At 38.2% G+C, this 17,056-nt stretch overlaps 1 protein-coding gene and 1 pseudogene across 1 annotated transcript in view; one reads left to right on the forward strand and one right to left on the reverse strand.

Moving 5' to 3' along the window:
* The window catches only part of C7 (complement C7), an 80,782-nt gene that overhangs the window by 57,844 nt on the left and 5,882 nt on the right, over nucleotides 1–17,056 (forward strand). Inside the window, exons 15-16 of the mRNA XM_023216459.2 lie at nucleotides 12,362–12,553; nucleotides 16,763–16,853. Coding sequence (XP_023072227.1) covers nucleotides 12,362–12,553; nucleotides 16,763–16,853 — 283 coding nt within the window. The remainder of the gene's footprint in view (nucleotides 1–12,361; nucleotides 12,554–16,762; nucleotides 16,854–17,056) is intronic.
* On the reverse strand, nucleotides 1,486–2,389 carry LOC111545488 (annotated as a pseudogene).

A 17,056-nucleotide genomic window follows, 5' to 3' on the forward strand; every position in this document is an offset into this window, starting at 1 on the left:
CCTCAGCCTCCTGAGTAGCTGGGACTACAGGCACATAATGCCACAACCAGCTAATTTTTGTACTTTTAGTAGAGACAGGATTTCACTATGTTGGCCAGGATGGTCTTGAACTCTTGATCTCGTGATCTGCCTGCCTCGGCCTCCCAAAGTGCTGGGATTACAGGTGTGAGCTACCTTTCCTGGCCCAATGTTTGGTTTTCAATTCCTGAGTTACTTCACTTAGAATAATAGTCTCCAGTCTCATCCAGGTTGCTGCGAATGCCATTTTAATTCCTTTTTATGACTGAGTAGTATTCTGTCATATATATACACCACAGTCTTTTTATCCACTTGTTCATTGACTGATGGGCATTGTCTTTTACTTATTAATCTCTCTTTCTTTCTCTTTCTGTTGGAATCCTTAAGCAGAAACAAATGAAATACAATATGAATATAAACATTTGCTAGTTGGGAGTAATAAAGCCAGAAGTTTATTCTTAGAAAAGATTAATAAGAAACTTCTACTTGAAGGGCTTCTTTTCCTTTATTATGAATCTACTGATAAAACATTGTCCCAGTTTTTGTTTATCTAAAGTGTCTTTCACCTTGACTTTTCAAAGGATTTTTTTTTTTTTTTGAGACAGAGTCTCGCTTATCACCAGGCTGGAGTGCAGTGGCGTGATCTCATCTCACACTGACCTCCGCCTCCTGGGTTCAAGCGATTCTCCTGCCTCAGCCTCCTGAGTAGCTTGGACTACAGGCGTGCACCACCACGCTCAGTTAATTTTTGTATTTTTAGTAGAGATAGGGTTTCACCAGCCTGGATGGTCTCTCCATCTCTTGACCTCGTGATCTATCCACCTTGGCCTCCTAAAGTGTTGAGATTACAGGCATGAGCCACCACGCCTGGCCAGGATATTTTTATTAGATAGGACATTCTAAGCTAGCAGTTATTTTTTATTTTAATTAATTAATTAATTTATTTATTTTTGAGACGGAGTTTCATTCTTGTCTCCCAGGCTGGATTGCAATGGTGCATTCTTGGCTCACTGCAACCTCTGCCTCCCAGGTTCAAGTGATTCTCCTGCCTCAGCCTCCTGAGTAGCTGGGATTACAGACGCCCACCACCACACCCAGCTAATGTTTGTATTTTTAGTAGAGACAGGGTTTCTTCATGTTGGCCAGGCTGGTCTCAAACTCCTGACCTCAGGTGATCCCCACCCCTCGGCCTCCCAAAGGGCTGGGATCCCAGGCATGAGCCACCATGCCTGGCTGCTAGCAGTTATTTTTTTAAAGTCATTTGAAGATATTATTAATATTACACTGCCCTCTGACAATTGTTTTCTAGGGAGAAGTCAACTTTTAGTCTTGCAATTTTTTCTTTGGAAATGATGCCTTTTCTCTCTGACCACTTTCAAGAAGATTATTATTAATTATTATTATTTTTTGCTTTTTCAATAAGTTTATTGTCCTTATCTGAAAATCCTCATGAAAAAATTGTTTGGTTTAGCTCTCAGGAGCCTGCTCCTGAGCTCTGAGGAAGCTTGCCTTATTTTGAGCTAACCTATCTTTCTTCTGGGCAAGTGACATTTTGGGAAGGTTCCACTTCTTTTTAACTTCTTTCTTGGTCTTCTTTTCATAGACTGGAATCTCTCGTATAGCAGCATCAACTTTCTTGTACATCTCCTCCATCATGTCTGGAGTTACGCTGCTCTTTATGTATTGAGAGAACTTTTTCTTGTAAGCATCTTCACCTTCTTTCCTTAAGTAGTGCATGCAATCTGCAACATTCTGGCCCATGATGTGATTCCGGTGTAGTTCTGCATTTAATTTCTTGCTTTCAGAATCATAACCAGGGACATGTATGATAGAGGGATAGATAAGCCTCTATCCACAGCTCCCTTTAGGGTGCTAAAAACTTTATTGCCACTGGTAGTTCTGGCCAGACCTGCATCCAGATAGCAGGTAAAGGCTCCCGGCTGACCATCAATACTTTTCACATTGTATTCATCTCCAGTCACCTCCACTTGGCCTTCATAGATCCTGTCCATGTCAAACCTATTGAGAAGCCTGTGGTCCAGCAGCAGGCCAGTACAATATGCTTTAGCATCATTTGTCAGGCCAATCTTCACACCGTATTTTGGCAGTTTACGTGCATACACTGCACAGACTATCATGATACAGGACTAAGCATTGTGACAAATGATACCTCTGTTTGTTACACAAAGTATCATCCTGTATTTGGGTGTGCTGTATTTATTTTTATCCGGTATCACCAAGCATTTCCGAATATAGTAATCAGAAATAGTAATCTTGTTATCTTCTAAATTCATCTTCTAAATTTCACTTAGTATCCTTTAAAGTAGGCCTTATTATTAACAACTTTAACAAACCCCATCCTGTGGAACAGAGACCTGCATTTGTGGTTTTACAGAGACCTGCAGGCCCAGTAGTGCTAGGGTGGGAAAAGGGTATTATTAATTATTTTTTGCTTTTGGTTTTCACCGGCAACTTTACTCTGGTGTTCCTAGGTATAATTTTCTTTACATTTTTTCTGGCTGATATCCAAAGCACTTATTGAACCTGTGCTTTAAGTCCTTTGTCAGTTTTAGACGATTACTTAACCATTACATCCTAAAACATTGCTTCTGTCCCATTCTTGCTCACTTGTCCTTATGGCACACAAATTATACATTTTTTGGAACATTATATATATAATTATATTTTAAGTTCTAGGGTACATGTGCACAGCATGCAGGTTTATTACATATGCATACATGTGCCATGTTGGTGTGCTGCACCCACCAACTCATCATTTACATTAGGTATATCTCCTAATGCTATCCCTCCCTGCCCCCCTCCCCACAATAGGACCGGTGTGTGATGTTCCCCTTCCTGTGTCCAAGTGATCTCATTGATCAATTCCCACCTATGAGTGAGAACATGCGGTCTTTGGTTTTCTGTTCTTGCTATAGTTTGCTGAGAATGATGGTTTCCAGCTGCATCCATGTCCCTACAAAGGACACGAACTCATTCTTTTTTATGGCTGCATAGTATTTCATGGTGTATATGTGCCACATTTTCTTAATCCAGTCTGTCACTGATGGACATTTGGGTTGATTCCAAGTCTTTGCTATTGTGAATAGTGTTGCAATAAACATATGTGTGCATGTGTCTTTATAGGAGCATGACTTGTAATCCTTTGGATATATCCCCAGTAATGGGATGGCTGGGTCAAATGGTATTTCTAGTTCTAGATCCTTGAGGAACTGCCACACTGTTTTCCACAATGGTTGAGCTAGTTTACAGTCCCACCAACAGTGTAAAAGTGTTCCTACTTCTCCACATCCTCTCCAGCACCTGTTGTTTCCTGATTTTTTAATGATTGCCATTCAAACTGGTGTGAGATGGTATCTCATTGTGGTTTTGATGGGCATTTCTCTGATGGCCAGCGATGATGAGCATTTTTTCATGTGTCTGTTGGCTGCATAAATGTCTTCTTTTGATAAGTGTCTGTTCATATCCTTTGCCCACTTTTTGATGGGGTTTGTTTTTTTCTTGTAAATTTGTGTGAGTTCTTTGCGGGTGCTGGATATTAGCCCTTTGTCAGATGAGTGCATTGCAAAAATTTTCTCCCATTCTATAGGTTGCCTGTTCACTGTGATGGTAGTTTCTTTTGCTATGCAGAAGCTTTTTAGTTGAATTAGATCCCATTTGTCAATTTTGGCTTTTGTTGCCATTGCTTTTGGTGTTTTAGACATGAAGTCCTTGCCCATGCCTATGTCCTGAATGGTACTACCTAGGTTTTCTTCTAGGGTTTTGATGGTTTTAGGCCTAACATTTAGGTCTCTAATCCATCTTGAATTAATTTTTGTATAAGGTATAAGGAAGGGATCCACTTTCAGCTTTCTACTTATGGCTGACCAGTTTTCCCAGCACCATTTATTAAATAGGGAATTCTTTCCCCCTTTCTTGTTTTTGTCAGTTTTGTCAAAGATCAGATGGCTGTAGATGTGTTGTATTATTTCTGAGGGCTCTGTTCTGTTCCATTGGTCTATATGTCTGTTTTGGTACCAGTACCATGCTGTTTTGGTTACTGTAGCCTTGTAGTATAGTTTGAAGTCAAGTAGCATGATGCCTCCAGCTTTGTTCTTTTAGCTTAGGATTTTCTTGGCAATGTGGGATCTTTTTTGGTTCCATATGAACTTTAAAGCAGTTTTTTTCCAATTCTGTGAAGTCATTGGTAGCTTGATGGGGATGGCATTGAATCTTTAAATTACCTTGGCAGTATGGCCATTTTCATGATATTGATTCTTCCTATCCATGAGCATGGTATGTTCTCCCATTTGTTTGTGTCCTCTTTTATTTCACTGTGCAGTGGTTTGTAGTTCTCCTTGAAGAGGTCCTTTACATCCCTTGTCAGTTTGATTCCTAGGTATTTTATTCTCTTTGAAGCTATTGTGAGTGGGAGTTCATTCACGATTTGGCTCTCTGTTTGTCTGTTACTGGTGTATAAGAATGCTTGTGAGTTTTGCACATTGATTTTGTATCCTGAGACTTTGCTGAAGTTGCTTATCAACTTAAGGAGATTCTGGGCTGAGACAATGGGGTTTTCTAAATATACAATCATGTCATCTGCAAACAGGGACAATCTGACTTCTTGTCTTCCTAAGTGAATACTCTTTATTTCTTTCTCTTGCCTAATTGCCCTAGCCAGAACTTCCAACACTATGTTGAATAGGAGTGGTGAGAGAGGTCATCCCTGTCTTGTGCCAGTTTTCAAAGGGAATGCTTCCAGTTTTTGCCCATTCAGTATGATATTAGATGTGGGTTTGTCATAAATAGCTCTTATTATTTTGAGACACGTTCCATCAACACCGAATTTATTGAGAATTTTTAGCATGAAGGGCTGTTGAATTTTGTCAAAGGCCTTTTCTGCATCTATTGAGATAATCATGTATTTTTTGTCATTGGATCTGTTTATGTGATTGATTACGTTTATTGATTTGTGTATATGGAACCAGCCTTGCATCCCAGGGATGAGGTTGAGTTGATCGTGGTGGAGAAGCTTTTTGGTGTGCTGCTGGATTTCATGAGGGATATTGGTCTAAAATTCTCTTTTTTTGTTGTATCTCTGGCAGGCTTTGGTATCAGAATGATGTTGGCCTCATAAAATGGGTTAGGGAGGATTCCCTCTTTTTCTATTGATTGGAATAGTTTCAGAAGGAATGGTACCAACTCCTCCTTGTACTTCTGGTAGAATTCGGCTGTGAATCCTTCTGGTCCTGGACTTTTTTTTGTTGGTAGGCTATTAATTATTGCCTCAATTTCACAGCCTGCTATTGGTCTATTCAGAGATTCAACTCTTTCCTGGTTTAGTCTTGGAAGAGTGTAAGTGTCCAGGAAATTATCCATTTCTTCTAGGTTTTCTAGTTTATTTGTGTAGAGGTGTTTATAGTATTCTCTGATGGTAGTTTGTATTTCTGTGGGGTTGGTGGTGATATCCCCTTTATCATTTTTTATTGTGTCGATTTGATTCTTTTCTCTTTTCTTCTTTATTCATCTTGCTAGCGGTCTATCAATTTTGTTGATCTTTTCAAAAAGCCAGCTCCTGGATTCATTGATTTTTTGGAGGGTTTTTGTGTCTCTATCTCCTTCAGTTCTGCTCTGATCTTAGTTATTTCTTGCCTTCTGCTAGCTTTTGAATGTGTTTGCTCTTGCTTCACTAGTTCTTTTAATTGTGATGTTAGGGTGTCAATTTTACATCTTTCCTGCTTTCTCTTGTGGGCATTTAGTGCTATAAATTTCCTCTACACACTGCTTTAAATGTGTCCCAGAGATTCTGGTATGTTGTATCTTTGTTCTCATTGGTTTCAAAGAACATCTTTATTTTTGTCTTCATTTCGTTATGTACTTAGTAGTCATTCAGGAGCAGGTTGTTCAGTTTCCATGTAGTTGAGGGGTTTTGATTGAGTTTCTTACTACTGAATTCTAGTTTGATTGCACTGCTGTCTGAGAGATGGTTTGACATATTTTCTGTTCTTTTACATTTGCTGAGGAGTGCTTTAATTCCAACTATGTGGTCAATTTTGGAATAAGTGTGATATGGTGCTGAGAAGAATGTATATTCTGTTGATTTACGGTGGAGACTTCTGTAGATGTCTATTAGGTCCGCTTGGTGGACAGTTGAGTTCAATTCCTGGGTATCCTTGTTAACTTCTTGTCTTGTTGATCTGTCTAATGTTGACAGTGGGGTGTTGAAGTCTCCCATTATTATTGTACGGGAGTCTAAGTCTCTTTGTAAGTCTGTAAGGACTTGCTTTATGAATCTGGGTACTCCTGTATTGGGTGCATGTATATTTAGGATGAATTCCTGATGAATTGATCACGTTACCATTATGTAATGGCCTTCTATGTCTCTTTTGATATTTGTTAGTTTAAAGTCTGTTTTATCAGAGACTAGTATTGCAACCCCTGCTTTTTTTGTTTTCCATTTGCTTGGTAGATCTTCCTCCATCCCTTTATTTTGAGCCTATGTGTGTGTCTGCATGTGAGATGGGTCTCCTCAATACAGTAAACTGATAGGTCTTGACTCTTTATCCAATTTGCCTGTCTGTGTCTTTTAATTGGACTATTTAGTCCATTTACATTTAAGGTTAATATTGTTATGTGTGAACCTGATTCTGTGATTATGTTATTAGCTGGTTATTTTGCTTGCTAGTTGAGGCAGTTTCTTCCTAGCATCGATGGATTTTACATTTTAACATGTTTTTGCAATGGCTGGTATCTGTTATTCCTTTCCATGTTTAGTGCTTCTTTCAGGATCTCTTGTAGGGCAGGCCTGGTGGTGACAAAAATCTCTCAACATTTGCTTGTCTGTAAAGGATTTTATTTCTTCTTCACTTATAAAACTTAGTTTGGCTGGATATGAAATTCTGGGTTGAAAATTCTTTTCTTTAAGAATGTTGAATATTGGCCCCCACTCTCTTCTGGCTCAGAGAGTTTCTTCCGAGAGATCTGCTGTTAGTCTGATGGACTTACTCTTCTCGAGGAGTATCTTTGTGGCGTTCTCTGTATTTCCTGAAATTGAATGTTGGCCTGTCTTCCTAGGTTGGGGGAGTTCTCCTGGATGATATCCTGCTGAGTGTTTTCCAACTTGGTTCCATTTTCCCCATCACTTTCAGGCACACCAATCAGATGTAGATTTGGTCTTTTCACATAATCCCATATTTCTTACAGGCTTTGTTCATTTCTTCTTACTCCTTTTTCTCTACACTTCTCTTCTCGCATCATTTCATTCATTTGATCTTTAATCGCTGATACTCTTTCTTCCAGTTGATCAAGTCAGTTACTGAAGCTTGTGCATTTGTCACGTAGTTCTCGTGTTATGGTTTTCATCTCTATCAGTTCTTTTAAGGTCTTCTCTGCATTGATTATTCTAGTTATCCATTCATCCATTCTTTTTTCAAGGTTTTTAGTTTCTTTGCACTGGTTACATAGTTCCTCCTTTAGCTCTGAGAAGTTTGATTGACTGAAGCCTTCTTCTCTCAACTCATTAAAGTCATTCTCCATCCAGCTTTGTTCTGTTGCTGGCGATGAGCTGCATTCCTTTGAGGGGGAGATGTGCTCTGAATTTTTGAATTTCCAGCTTTTCTGCCCTGCTTTTTCCCCATCTTTGTGGTTTTATCTGCCTTTGGTCTTTGATGATGGTGACGTACTGATGGGGTTTTGGTGTGGGTGTCCTTTCTGTTTGTTAGTTTTCCTTCTAACAGTCAGGACCCTCAGCTGTAGGTCTGTTGGAGTTTGCTTGAGGTCCACTCCAGACCCTGTTTGCCTGGGTATCAGCAGCAGAGGCTGCAGAAGATAGAATATTGCTGAACAGCAAGTGTTGCTGTCTGATTCTTGCTCTGGAAGCTTCATCTCAGGAGTGTACCCCGCCATGTGAGGTGTGAGGTGTCAGTCTGCAACTGAGTTGAAAATGCAGAAATCACCCATCTTCTGTGTCACTCACACTGGGAGGTGGAGGCTGAGCTGTTCCTATTCGGCCATCTTGGGCATGCCGACCATTATATTTTTTAACATCCTTTTTTGTTTATTTGTTTTCCATCCTTTCTTCCTCTGTTTCATTCTAAATAATTTCTTTTCCTTTTTATTATTTTTTATTTGATATGGTTTTTGTCTAGGCTGCAGTGCAGTGGTGTGATCTCAGCTCACTGCAACCTCCGCTTCCCAGGTTCAAACGATTCTCCTGGCTCAGCCTCCTGCATAGCTGGGACTGCAGGTATGCAGCACTGCATCTGGCTAGTTTTTGTATTTTTAGTAAAGATGGAGTTTTGCCATCTTGGCCAGGCTGGTGTTGATCTCCTGACCTCAAGTGATCTGCCTGCCTTGGCCTCCCAAAGTGCTGGGACTACAGGCATGAGCCACCACACCTGGCCTCATTCTAAATATTTTCAATTGACCTATCTTCCAATTTATTAATTCTCTGTATATTTCTCTATAATCTCCTTTTAAGAACTCTATTATAGAGTTTGAAATTTTATCAATTTTATTTTTCAACTTAAAAAACAATTTTATATGTATGTATATTTTCAAGACAGGTTTTACCCCTGTCACCCATGCTGAAGTGCAGTGGTGCCATCTTGGCTCACTGTAATCTTTGCCTCCTGGGCTCAAGCAATTCTCCTGTCTCAGCCTCCTGAGTAGCTGGGATTATAGATGCTTGCCACAGTGCCCAGTTAATTTTTGTACTTTTTAGTAGAGACAGGGTTTCACCATGTTGTCCCGGCTGTTCTCAAACTCCTGAGCTCAAGGGATCTGCCTGCCTCAGTCTCCCAAAGTGCTGGGTTTATAGGTGTGAGCCATCGTGCCTGGCTTTTTTTTTTTAACTTTAGAGGTTTCATTTGTCTACTTTGTTATTGCATAGTGAATTTTTAAATTCACAACTTCATTTTTAGAGCAGTTTTAGCTTACAAAATTCTGAGTAGAAAGTACAGAGAGCTCCCATCTACTTCCTTACTTCCCAGTCAGTTTCCCTATTAGGTATTAATATCTTCCATTAATGTGGTATATTTATTATAATGAATGAGCATATATTCTTACATTATTATATTTAAAAATATTAAATTTTGCCTTAAAATGTTTTTAAGCGATATTTTTATATGTGCAAATCAGAGTAAATAACATATCAATTACTTCAAACATTTATGTTTACTGTTTTATATTTTCTAATTCTCTGTTGTAATTTTCCATCTTGTCACTTAAAAAAATATATTAATTTCAGTTGTTTCAGGGGCTGTATTTGTTAATTTCATTATTTAGATAAGTCTGTTACTCTAAGTCTGTTTCTATTTTTTTTGGTTAGAATTTGGTCAATTATTGTCTTTTTGAATGTTAAATTAGTTTCAGTTGGATGTCATACTTTACGTATGAAAATTTAAAAATTGTATAATGCTATCTTCCTCTAGAGAAGACTAACTTTTGTTTATGGCAACCAGTGAAGATGGCTTATGTCTGGGTTATCGCTATTTAAAGGATGTGGCCATTAAGGGATTCCAACTGAAGGTATGGGCTTTCTACCTGGCCCCTTCTTTTTGACAGGACTGTACTCTAAGTTTTAAAACCCTGGTCCTGTCAGACTTCTAAAAGCTGTTTATCTTTTTAGCCTCTGAGCTAAAGTTTTCTCCTCAGTTTAGCAGCTTTTCAGCATATTTTCTTTTTCTTTTTTTTTTAATTTACAAATACCTCAAGGAAAAATGTGTTACCAAATGTAAATGTAATCACCACATTAGACTTCCTTTCTCTCTGAAATCTTGGACTTTCAAACTTACACTGCCTTGTTAGTGCTCCAATTCTTTCAGAAATATTTTTCCTTTTCATTTTGTACAGTCTTTCTATTGTTTGTCTTGGTAGGAGATTTATTGTTAAAACAGAAAACGCATTGGAAACAAGCAAATTCAATACTAGATTATGAAGTTTTGGAGGACATAAGATGTGATTTGTACCTTGCTGTGTCCCAAACAGTACATAACATATTTGGCAAAATATGGGCACTCAAAAAATGCTGTGGATTTTTGTATATATTCATGGGGTACCAGCTCAATTTTGCCACACTGATATATCTCATTGTGGTGAAGTCACAACCTTCAGTGCATCCATCAAATGCTGTTTTTGAATGAATAAATGAATGAATGGGTTTTCTGATGACAATGCTGTAAAGATACAGCAATACTTTGTAGAATATTGTCCAAAGTCCGTTGCAGATATTAGCGAGATTTTTTTCTTTTTAAATCATGAATTCTGACTTGCTGTTTATACTATGTGTGTTTTTTCTTTTTCTCTGTTCTTTTTTGAAGTAAGCAATTTGAGCTAATGAATGTAATTGAGTGAGAAAGAATATGGATGAAAAATTAGGGAACACTGAACACTTTTATGTCTGCAAGGTTAAAGGTGGTGCTTTAGCTGGGTGTGGTGGCATGTGCCTGTGATCCCAACTACTCAGGAGGTTGAGTCAGGAGGATTGCTTGAGCCTAGGAGTTTTTAATTAAAAAAAAAATTTACTTTAAGTTCTGGGATACATGTGCTGAACATGCAGGTTTATTACATAGGTATATATGTGCTGTGGTAGTTTGCTGCACCTATCAACTCATCATCTAGGTTTTAAGCCCTGCATGCATTAGGTATTTTTCCTAATGCTTTCCCTTCCCTTTCCCCCTATCCCTTGAAAGGCCTCAGTGTGTGATGTTCCCCTTCCTGTGTCCATTTGTTCTCATTGTTCAACTCCCACTTATGAATGAGAACATGAATTTTCTGTTCCTCTGTTAGTTTACTGAGAATGATGGTTTCCAGCTTCATCCATGTCTCTGCAAAGGATGTTAACTCATTATAGTATTCCATGGTGTATATGTGCCACATTTTCTTTATCCAGTCTATCATAGATGGGCATTTGGGTTGGTTCCCAGTCTTTACTATTATAAATAGTGCTGCAATAAACATACATGTGCATGTGTCTTTACAGTGGAATGATTTATAATCCTTTGGGTATATACCCAGTAATGGAATTGCTGGGTCAAATGGTATTTCTGGTTCTAGATCCTTGAGGAATCACCATACTGTCTTCCACAATGGTTGAAGTAGTTTAAACTCCCACCAACAGTGTAAAAGCATTCCTATTTCTCCATATCCTCGCCAGCATCTGTTGTTTCTAGACTTTTTAATGATCACCATTCTAACTGGTGTGAGATGGTATCTCATTGTGATTTTGATTTGCATTTCTCTGGTGATCAGTGATGATGAGCATTTTTTCATATGTGTATTGGCCACATAAATGTCTTCTTTTGAGAAATGTCTGTTCATATCCTTTGCCCACTTTTTGATGGGGTTGCTTGTTTTTTTGTTGTAACTTTGTTTAAGTTCCCCGTAGAGTCTGGATATTAGCCCTTTGTCAGATGGATAGATTGCAAACATTTTCTCCCATTCTGTAGGTTACCGGTTTACTCTGATGATAGTTTCTTTTGCTGAGCAGAAGCTCTTTAGTTTAATTAGATCCCATTTGTCAATTTTGGCTTTTGTTGCAATTGCTTTTGGTGTTTTAGTCATGAAGTCTTTGCGCATGCCTATATCTTGAATGGTATTGCATAGGTTTTCTTCTAGGGTTTTTATGGTTTTAGGTTTTATATTGAAGTCTTTAACCCATTTTGAATTAATTTTTGTATAAGGTAAAAGGAAGGGGTTCAGTTTCTGTTTTCTGCGTATGGCTAGCCAGTTTTCCCAGCACCATTTATTAAATAGGGAATCCTTTCCCCATTGCTTGTTTGAGCCCAGGAGTTTGAGACTGTAGTATACACTGATTAAACCTATGAATAGTCACTGCTCTCCAGCCTGGGCAACATAGAGAGACCCTGTCCCTAATAAATAAATAAATAAATAAATAAATAAATAAATAAAATGGTGTTTTAATAATTTCAGATGGCAAAATATCTAACTGGATGAAAGTTAATGAAACTCAAATGAATACAGCCCAGGAAAATTCTGATGGAACATCACTAGAGCACAGAAATAAGTGACAGCTGTGAAAAGTTTGGTTTCAACAGTAGACTGGGCATGAGGACTCTACTGGGGCTGTTCTTTTTAAGTTGTCACATCGTTTTGAGGGGAGGGATGGGAGAGGGGGAGCTGTTTTGGTTTTAGTTATTCATTGGTCATTTACATGCCAGGCTCTGTGTGACGTGTCTTTCAGTCCACCCTAACAGTGAACTCACGTCTTCTTCCTTGTCCTCTAATATGAAAAAGCAGAACAATCGTATCAGCATCACATAAACCTTTTTAAAAAGATGGTTTAGGAGAGCAATGACCCTTATATTTTGCTCTCTTTTATCTTTAGAAATTGCCTGTGTTCTACCTGTACTGATGGATGGCATACAGAGTCACCCCCAAAAACCTGTCTACACAGTTGGTGAGAAGGTGACTCTTTCCTGTTCAGGTGGCATGTCCTTAGAAGGTCCTTCAACATTTCTCTGTGGCTCCAGCCTTAAGTGGAGTCCTGAAATGAAGAATGCCCGCTGTGTACAAAAAGGTGAGTGGCTTCTGTGTCTATTCAAGGACACTTGTACCCAGGCAAGTAAGAGTCCTTGTGGCGACCTTCATGGTACTGTATCTCCATAGCTGTGAGTCATCCCCTCCATTCTTGCTCCCTAAGATGGGGGTCAGCTTGTAGACTGAGTAACAGATTTTCTTCACATGGCACAGAAAGACTCATGAATGCAAAGAAAGGCAAGGATAGCCTGGTGATTCTGAAACTTTTAACTTAAACCCTCCTTGTGAAAGATTAGCTTCGTATCTGTTATGGTGCCAAGAAAATAAAAGATTTTTAAAACTTGTTTTTTGTTGTTGTTTCCTCTTGATTTTTTTCCCTTGTATTTTTCTTAAGTACAGAATTGAGATCATAATTTATTTAAAGTTCTGTATGTTTCATTTTTGGGCTTTCAAAGAGTTTATCAGTATTTCTGAAATTGAAAATTTAGAAAGCATTTTTATTTAACACTTTAAAGCAGACATTATTGAAGGAAAAGTGGTGTGATTCATGAAATTGTTCTTAATGTGGAAACCCAAAAATCCAGTATTTTAACACCAAGAAAATTTTAAAAAATAGTCTTTTAAGAACTACGGTAGAAAGGGTTTAGAAATCCAAATTATTTCTTTTTAGAGGTAATTTTAGATGAGATGGATTTGTTTGAAAATAATCCATTTATTCTCTGTTTACATTTTTTAAATAAATGGAAAATATTATGTTTGTAACAAAAATGAGAATGAAGAAAAACTCACTTGCATACTATTTTATTGATGTTATCTCTCTAGTATGTGATTTTTAATTAAGCACTGAAATTTATTTTTAATAGTGAGGATGAAGTACTAGATTTCATACGTGATGGTGTGAGGTGAATTGGATGTTTCTAACTAAGTTCTCCATGCAACAGGGTATGGAGCACTCAGATACTGATGGTAGATATGGGTTGTGATGTTAAGTGGATGAGAGACAGAACAACGGGCAAGGCGCAAGTCCTTGGAGTGCCCTTCCTGCCTGTCCTGATGTGCTCTTAAGTTGTCAAAGCCCCATCTCAGGGGACAGTTGTTTTGTGTTCTGTAAACACTGAAGTATAAACATGAGTTTACTTGGGATATTTAAAGTAATGAACCAGTACTTATAATTCTAAAATGAAAGAGAACAATATACAGTTGATGAGGTTGCACTTTTGTTCTGAATGAGATTGTAGACTAGTCTGTCTAAAATGCTACTTCAGCTATTTTATGGCACAGCTTGGTATGAAGTTTCTTTTAGCCAGTAGAAAATTCTATTAAAGTGGATTTTAATTAAGGAGATTTTTCAGATCTGTGTGTTTTTCTGAAGATGTGAATAATAGTAACTACTCCCAAGCCTATAACAAACCAAAAAATCCAAGACTTACCAGCCTCCAAAGTTGATGTTTTAAAATGTTGGCTGTTCTAGTATTTAGTCTTTTTTTATTGTAGTGAAACATACATAACATAACATTTACCATTTTATCCATTTTTAAATGTATAGTTTAGTGGCATTAAGTAATTCCCATTGTTGTGCAACCATCACCACATTTTTTTTCATCTTCCAAAACTGAAGCTATATATCCATTAAACATTAATTCCTCACTTTCTCCTTCTGTCCCTGTAGTTAGTCTTGATGGGAAGAAATTTGCTTTGAAAATAGCAAAAGCACATACTTTGGTGGACCTTAAGAGTGTGTTTATTTGGTTAACCAAGTTGTAAAATAACAAAGCTATGTTCTTAAATGCAAAAATTCTTTGGACTAGGTAATTCTATCATTTGTTTTTTCCACAAAGACATTAAAGACATTATATATATATATATGTATATATACACACACACACACACACACACACACACACATATATTTTTTGAGATGGAGTCTCGCTCTGTTGCCCAGGCTGGAGTGCAGTGGTACAATCTCAACTCACTGCAAGCTCTGCCTCCCGAGTTCACACTATTCTCCTGCCTCAGTCTCCTGAGTAGCCGGGACTACAGGTGCCCACCACTATGCCCAGCTAATTTTTTTTTGTATTTTTAGTAGAGACGGGGTTTCACCGTGTTAGTCAGGATGGTCTTGACCTCGTGACCTCGTGATCCACCTGCCTCGGCCTCCCAAAGTGCTGGGACTATAGGAGTGAGCCACCGCACCCGGCTCAACATTATAATAATTTAAGCAAACTTTTAAAATCTAAAATTTCAGTATTTGTCCTAAATTTTTAACCACAGTGCAGAACTAATTTACATGGCTTGATCATTGATCTTAAGTTTTGGTACATCTAGATTAAGGCTTCTCAACCTCAACGCTATTGGAATTTTAGTCTGATAATTCTTTGCTATGGGAGCCTCTTCTGTGCATTGCAGGGTATTTAGCAGCATCCCTGGTCTCTACCTACCAGTAGCATCCTCCTATGCCAATAACATTCTGCAGTTGTAAAAACCAAAGGTGTCTTTAGTGATTTCCAGATGTCCCCTGGGGCACAAAATTGCCTCTGGTTAAGAAGCACTGATGTAGATAATACCATTTTTAAAAAACTTCATTTTGGAATAATTTTAGATTTCAACAAAGTCACAGATATAATTTCTACACACCCTTCACCCATCTTCCTTAATATTAACATCTTATATAACACAACTTGGTTAAAACTAAAATATTAATATTAGTGCAATGCTATTGACTAAACTGCACACTTTATTCAAATATCTCCTTTTTTACCACTAATGTCTCTTTCATGTTCTAGGGTCCAGTTCAGGGTACTATGTTGCATTTAGGATAATACCATTTTAAAGAGAAGTGTTTTTTGTTTGTTTGTTTTTTGTTTTTTGCTTTTATTTTGAGACAAGTTCTCGCTTTGTTGCTCAGGCTGGCTGGAGTGCAATGGTGCAATTTCGGTTCACTGCAACCTCCACCTCCTGAGTTCAAGTGATTCTCCTGCCTCAGCCTCCTGAGTAGCTGGGATTACAGACACTTGCCACAGTGCCTGGCTAATTTTTGTATTTTTAGTAGAGACAGGGCTTCACCATTTGGCTTGACTGGTCGCAAACTCCTCACCTCAAGTGATCCTCCTGCCTCGGCCTCTCAAAGTGCTGAGATTACAGGCGTGAGCCACCGTGCCCAGCCAAGAGAAGTGTTTTAATAATGAGTCCTGTTATTGAGACTGCTAGCCATGGCAGGCATACTTCACATTGCCACCATTTTTACAGGTTTATGAATGTTCACAAGATTGTAATGTCATGTCCAAAGCTCTTGAATTTTCCAAAGTAAGGCAGTATTCCATAGTTTGTGTATTCATAAAAACATGCTCTTCAGATAAACTACCTTTATAGATATAGTAAATGACTATCTGGTTTTATGATGCAAAAGTGTATGGCAATGAATTTCATTGTAATAAAACTGTTAGGAGGTGAAAAAAATCAGGATGTTTTTAGATCATTCCCATTGCAATCAGGGATAGGTGAGGGGATGGCAGTCACATTACGCTCTTCTAAGCTGGACCAGGGTGTTTACCTGTCAAAATTGAAATGATGACTGAATTGTCATTTTCTATAAAACACAAAGTTATAGAAAGAATTTTATTAATGTAAGGACCTCCAGACATTTATTCACTGTTGAGGGAGACCACTTAGACATTCATATGTAAGAGGCTATTGTAGATCTTCTCGGCATTCCGGGGAGTTCTCCATGTATAAGTCAAGTGATGTTGCTGCTTTCTGCCTCGTTATGGGCAAAGCAGGCGGAATGCAGTCCATATAACAAACAGTTTATAAGCACCAGCTTCTTGAAAGGGAGCCACTTTATTGTCCTTGGATTCAGACCAATGTAGAATTAAATCCTGCCTGGGCCAATTTGTTAAATGTGTGAAGTAGCACCAACTTCCTAACTTTTTTTACTCTTAATTTTCTGATTTCTTAGGTGGGCATTTGTTAGGGAGGCATAAATATCCCCGTGTATAAAAAGTGCATGGCAATTATAAATGCTCATGAGGACGGTAGCTATTACTACCAATGCAGTTATTTGTAATGTGGCTCTTGAAACTCTCTATAGCTTGCAAAATGTATTACAGCTTGATTATTATTACTATTGTTACGTGCAAATGCATTGCAGTTTGAGAATACTACAGACTCTGGTCCAGCAATTCAAATAACACCTTGTTTACTATGAAGAAGCTTTTCTCCTAATGACCACATCTCCCTTATCCTTTTTCAGACAATCCTTTAACACAGGCAGTGCCTGAATGTCAGCGCTGGGAGAAACTGCAGAATTCAAGATGTGTTTGTAAAATGCCCTATGAATGTGGGTAAGTGCCGCCTTATCTCACTTCCCTGTTTTATTTTATTCATGATAAGGGATAATTTGTTAGATGCTAGTCTCTGTTGGATGGAAGGTGTAGCTTACCAAGAGTTAAGGGTCTTTGTTTGCATTTTGACGTAGTCCCATCTGCTGCCTGTTATTTGCCTGGATCACTAGGGTTGACAGCCATGACATTAGGCGTGTTCTAAT

Source organism: Piliocolobus tephrosceles, chromosome 4, assembly GCF_002776525.5.
Source record: "Piliocolobus tephrosceles isolate RC106 chromosome 4, ASM277652v3, whole genome shotgun sequence".
In the NCBI taxonomy this organism is placed as follows: Eukaryota; Metazoa; Chordata; class Mammalia; order Primates; family Cercopithecidae; genus Piliocolobus; species Piliocolobus tephrosceles.